The sequence below is a fragment of the Montipora capricornis genome, chromosome 3 (genome assembly GCF_036669925.1).
Source record: "Montipora capricornis isolate CH-2021 chromosome 3, ASM3666992v2, whole genome shotgun sequence".
NCBI classification, from domain to species: domain Eukaryota; kingdom Metazoa; phylum Cnidaria; class Anthozoa; order Scleractinia; family Acroporidae; genus Montipora; species Montipora capricornis.
The window spans coordinates 8315878-8320877 of record NC_090885.1 but is presented as its reverse complement, the minus strand read 5'-3'; the positions used below and the strand labels follow the sequence as shown (position 1 = coordinate 8320877).

Genomic DNA, 5000 nt, shown 5'->3' with positions numbered 1-5000 from the left:
AGCTCGTCCGCACACACGTGGCCAGGCCACTAAGCGCATGTTAGCGGCAGTTTTCGCTCCTCCTCCTAGAGTCAACGATGACTGGCCGTTAAATCTTGTGTTGATGGATGACACCGAGGCAGCTTTCAAGGTTTGTGTCGTTGGTTTTTTTTTTCTTCCTGTCGATTCATTTGGACCACATACATGTTTGAGGTCGGATGAATTCTCAATTCTAGGCTAGGGCAGTATATGAGAAGTAGATCCGGACAGTTGTCAGATGAACCAGGTGGGACACATATTTCAAGTCAAGCTTACAATTGATGTGTTCTGTTTCTGTTGCAGGATGTTTGTAATTCGGAAGCTGAATTGGGACGTTTCCCGTTTTCGGCCTTCAGACCTGTTCTGGTTCATGGGGATGCGAGTGATATCAGGGTGCAACTCAGAGATCTAAATAACAACTGGATCGCGCGCTCAAGCTGCAAGAAGGTTGGTATTTTTTTTGCGGGCTGTTTAGCTGTCTCCAGTTTGGCAACGAGAGCGAAAACGCCAAGAATTCGCATATTTAAATGAGCAGAAACAAGAAATCTGCACGGACAACACTTGAATTTGACATCAATACGTTTCTTTCCAGGCTGCTTAGCGACTGACAACCGAAAAATCCGTGAAAGCAGTACCTTTCCCAACTCGCTTAAAGTTAAGCGACTCGGCAAATTTCAGTAGAATTCTCATTAAATTTAAACCACCAATCCAGGTAGCTTAAGCGAGTTGGCAATTTCAAATCGGAAATACAGCAGGCGTGCTATTTTTGTATTATTGCACTGGCTGCTCTCTCCTCATTTAGGTATTCTTACCCGTGAAAACGCGTATCATTTTAAAGTCGCTTAATGCCAAGTAATTATTCTTTTGTCTTTATGCTAATCATCCTCCCTAGCCTCGTTAGGACGAACAAAATTCAAAAGAATTTTTGCTCCACGGTGAGGCTAGTGAGGCTGATACGCACAAAGACAAAAGAATAATTTCTTGGCCGCTGTTTATGAATAGGGTCTATTGTGATTCTCTTTCTTCTCTTCGAACTGGACAAGGTTTACTCCGCACCGATGCAAATGCAGCTAGAATTGTATAAAATAAAACGCCGCCGTTCAAGCCTGGGCACTCAACCTCGATTTTGGGAATGGGTGGTTTGCAACCTATCTCAAGAGAGTGGTGGACAAACAAAAGGAACTTACAGAGAGATATTTACTTTTCATCCACCAACATGGCAGCGATGAGTCCGATGACGTAACTTGAAAACCGAGATAACAGCGTTTTGGAGTAAAATTACAAGACGAAGCGAACACACGTTCTAGAGTCCGGAAGTCAGCGGAAGCTTTCCATGGCAAATTACAGATTTCGGCCAACATTATTTCTACGAGGCATTATGAGTGAAACAGCAATTCCTTAGTTATCCTATGGAGCACATCAGTTTTCATATTAACGTGCAAGCCACCTACCGGTAATTCACAAGTAACGTTGAATTGCTGTTTTTATTTGCAGTATATTGAATTCAATGATTCGTGGGAGGCGTATCGCCACGCTCCATGTGTTGAATTTTTGATCCGTGACCGCAACTTCAGCCCTTCCTCCAGTGTGTGTGTTGTTGATGTATTCCAGGAGGGTCATGACGGAGAATCTGCTGCTGTTAGTGTATCTACAAGGCCAAGAAAGGTAACAGTGATGCCAAATTCGTTTTCGTGAACGATTCATGCTATTTTAACGACACTAAGGAAGTTAGATATCGGCACTAGGTTCTCCGCTAATAAGTTACGTAAGCAAACGAAAACTTGATTTTATCAAAGGAGTTTTGATAAAGGTCAAATCGCCACCGTGAAAAGAGAAAATGGCTGGCTTTTCGAGAGTTAACCCTTCGTAAAAACAAATCATTACATTGTCATAGCCTTCCACGCTGACTTTATTCCGACCTCGTTCCCAGGGGCTCCATTGTCGTTGAGACCCTGGGAACGAGGTTGACTTTATTCGTCACGCAATCTTCGGTTCCTCTTTCTTTTGGGGGAGTAACGCATGACAAAGCCCGGATGCCGTTTTGTGGGATTGATTAACCCATTGACGAGTAAAATCGTCCGGCGTTAGACAGAGTACAATCTCTGAAGTCTCGCTCCTAGGAGTCAGTGGGTTGAAGAGGGGACATAGTTTTTTTAGTGGATGTAGATTCTACCGGTTGTTAACGTTGTTACGTTTTTGATCAGCAACGAGAACAACCTCTGGCAGGTTCCAAGGTACACGCAGGCCCAGTGAAAGTATAGGTATGTATAAGTTATTAATCACTAATGTTTCGAATTGTTACTTATTCAAAGATTTCTTCGCTCGGAACTAGCCAGAGGTCGTCATGTCTGGTGCTGACCAAAATGATTGCGGCTTCTTGGGACCAGAATATGGACTACTAAATAAGCAAATACTTTCTTTTTCTTTCTTTCTTTCTTTCTTGTATTTCAGATCGGAGGACAGAAAGTCCAGTACCTTATATAACGAAGTGCAAAGATCAGAAGTCTTTTTTGTCATCACAAATACAGGTCGCTTCGTCTCGGCTGCCTTTATAGAATATTTTTGTAGGAAATGTACAGAAAGCTTGAACTCGCTGAGGAATAGAATCGTTCGGATATCTCGCTTGCTTGTCAATCATGCCAAATCTGTCAGCGCCCCTCATTTGAATGGGTTCCTACATGATATTTCCAATTTTACGCCCTGTTTGCAATTTTCTCATTATGGTCGGCAAAAATAGTTTTACGGGCTCAGGAAAGGCTAACTAAGTGACCTTGTGTTTCTTTCTTTTTTTTTTTTTTTCATGAACAAAGCGTTAATTTTAGGCTTATTCTTGAGGTGATTTGAGCGAGGGCATGATGAATGAATTCAATAGGTTTTAGGAGATTGCATTGTGACATATTTTAATGGACTAGAATGTACATGATTTTGTTTTTAATATCAGTTAAATGATATCTAAACTAGGTAACGCATTCTCCTACAGCGATAAGGGAATCGTGTATTTTTACACAAAAATAAGCAATACGTAATATTCATCAGTTACAGTACAGTCAAGATATAGTTACAATTAATGTTCAATGATTAAGCTTTTGAAATAATGGTAAAATTTTGAACTTGTGGACTAAATGAAATGAAATATTTGCTGAAAGCATTCTTAGTTTTTGTGTTGTTATTCTTTAATTTCTCAATACTCGGGTATTGTAGGTCACTTGTAAACAATTTGTAGTTAGTTTTAGTATTCTTTTTTTAAGTGAACGGATTTGCTGTAGACCTAAACGAGTTCAATGACACGCATATCAATAAAGTTACGTACACTTTTATATCGCTATTTATGACGTTGTGTTGAATTCGATTTGTCTGTCCTCTTTGCTTTAGGATAACATTTGCCTCGTTCCCTTCGAGCGCACTACCTTTCTCTTTGGAAAATGCAGGAAGTCGAGGTTTCAACAACCGTTTTCACAACCCTGCAGACTTCAACTGTTTTTATTTATTTAGATATTTACTCTTTTTATAAACTTGTCGCCACAGATGTTTTGCAATTACTTCATTTTTCTAACGGTCTCCTACAACTGACCGAAAAAAGTGACGTCAAAAATTTACTCGAATGCATTGTAGATGAATTCACCCCTTGCACAAATCCCATAATACACCTCTTTTACCCCCCAAAAATCTGCATAGGCATTGTTTTAAACTTCTCTTGGGACATTTTCATGTCATGTTTCATGTTTTTTTTTTTTTTTTTTTTTTGGGGGGGGGGGTGGGGGGGGGTAAATTGAGGTGTATTATGGGATTGTGTAAGTTGTGAATAATCATTTTTTGCAATTTCTCCTGGTGCGTGAAGTTGTCCCCAAGAGAAATCGAAAACAATGCATATGCAAATTTTTGGAGGGAAAAAGGAGGAGTATTGTGAGATTTGTGCAAGTGGTGAATGCAGCTCAATCTGCATCTTATGTTGTGGGCGGCATTGGAAATTCGTGCCACTAAACTGGTCGTGCATTCTTAACAGAACGAATCTTTGACGTCTCTTCTTAGTTTATCAAAATCACTGAAATTAATAGCGTTTGGTTGTGTGAGGCGCATAGTTTCTTTTGTTTTGCCTTCGATCGATTCTATGAGGTCGCCAGTGGAGCGAAACGACCTCTCTTCTCGGGCAAGCGAACTACTTCGGCCGGTATTCCGGCCGGCCAGACCATTAAAAATAACAACTGAAAATAAACAGCCTTTTTCACGATCAAAGCTTTAATTGCGGAAGAGTGAAGCAAATAAACTTTCAACACTGAATTTTTTACCCTCGTGACTGTTATCTCTCCATTTAATCCGTCTTTCCTCTGCGAAACATCCTCGGAGATCTGAGGCAGGTCTGTCTGGACAGGACAGAAACCAGTGGCAAAGGGGACGAGTTCTTGTGCCGTGTCGACTGGCTATTGCCTAGATCGCCGCGGTTGCAGAAGTAAGAGAAACGAAGGGGAGCTAACGAAGAAACAAAAGCAAAAAAATATAAACCTACTTAATTGACCGCTCCCCATAGGGGCTAATAAGTTTATATCTTCTGATTGCCTCCGACGTTTTTACTTTCTACTTCGTTATCTGCTAATTTTTAAGTAAAAAAAAAATCGAAGTAACTAGTGTAAGCATTCTGTTTTACTACTTAGGTGATAGACATTCAATGAACATGAAACAAATCATCTGTGTGGCTAAGCTGTTCGTTATAACCTCGAACTTGTGTTGTTTGCCCCCTCAGAAGTGTGTAGCTAATTTGCATGATCATAGCAAATCCAACATGGCGGCTATCGTGAATAAGGTCTATTGACGAAAAGACGAAACAAAAAAGCAACAACAACTGTTAAGAATCTCAACTGGCCGGAAGCAAACAAGTGCAGCTGAACCATGGACTATCGAAAAGAAATTCACCGATGGGTCAGAGCGGATCTCAAGGCAAGCGCCCTAACCACTGGGCCACACTGCCACAAAATTTATGGGCTTAG

The 5000-nt window shown here is 40.7% G+C and overlaps 1 protein-coding gene across 2 annotated transcripts in view; it reads left to right on the top strand.

Annotated features, from left to right (window-relative positions):
• Positions 1–3343, top strand: part of LOC138042081 (tight junction protein ZO-1-like) — a 36794-nt gene extending 33451 nt beyond the window's left edge. Inside the window, exons 29-33 of one of the 2 annotated variants that reach the window (XM_068887824.1) lie at positions 1–130; positions 322–465; positions 1513–1683; positions 2223–2279; positions 2470–3343. The exon at positions 1–130 is cut by the window's left edge and continues 133 nt beyond it. In XM_068887824.1, coding sequence (XP_068743925.1) covers positions 1–130; positions 322–465; positions 1513–1683; positions 2223–2279 — 502 coding nt within the window. In that variant the 3' untranslated portion in view covers positions 2470–3343. The remainder of the gene's footprint in view (positions 131–321; positions 466–1512; positions 1684–2222; positions 2280–2469) is intronic. The other variant, XM_068887825.1, reaches the window with a different exon arrangement.
• The last annotated feature ends 1657 nt before the right edge of the window (positions 3344–5000 follow it).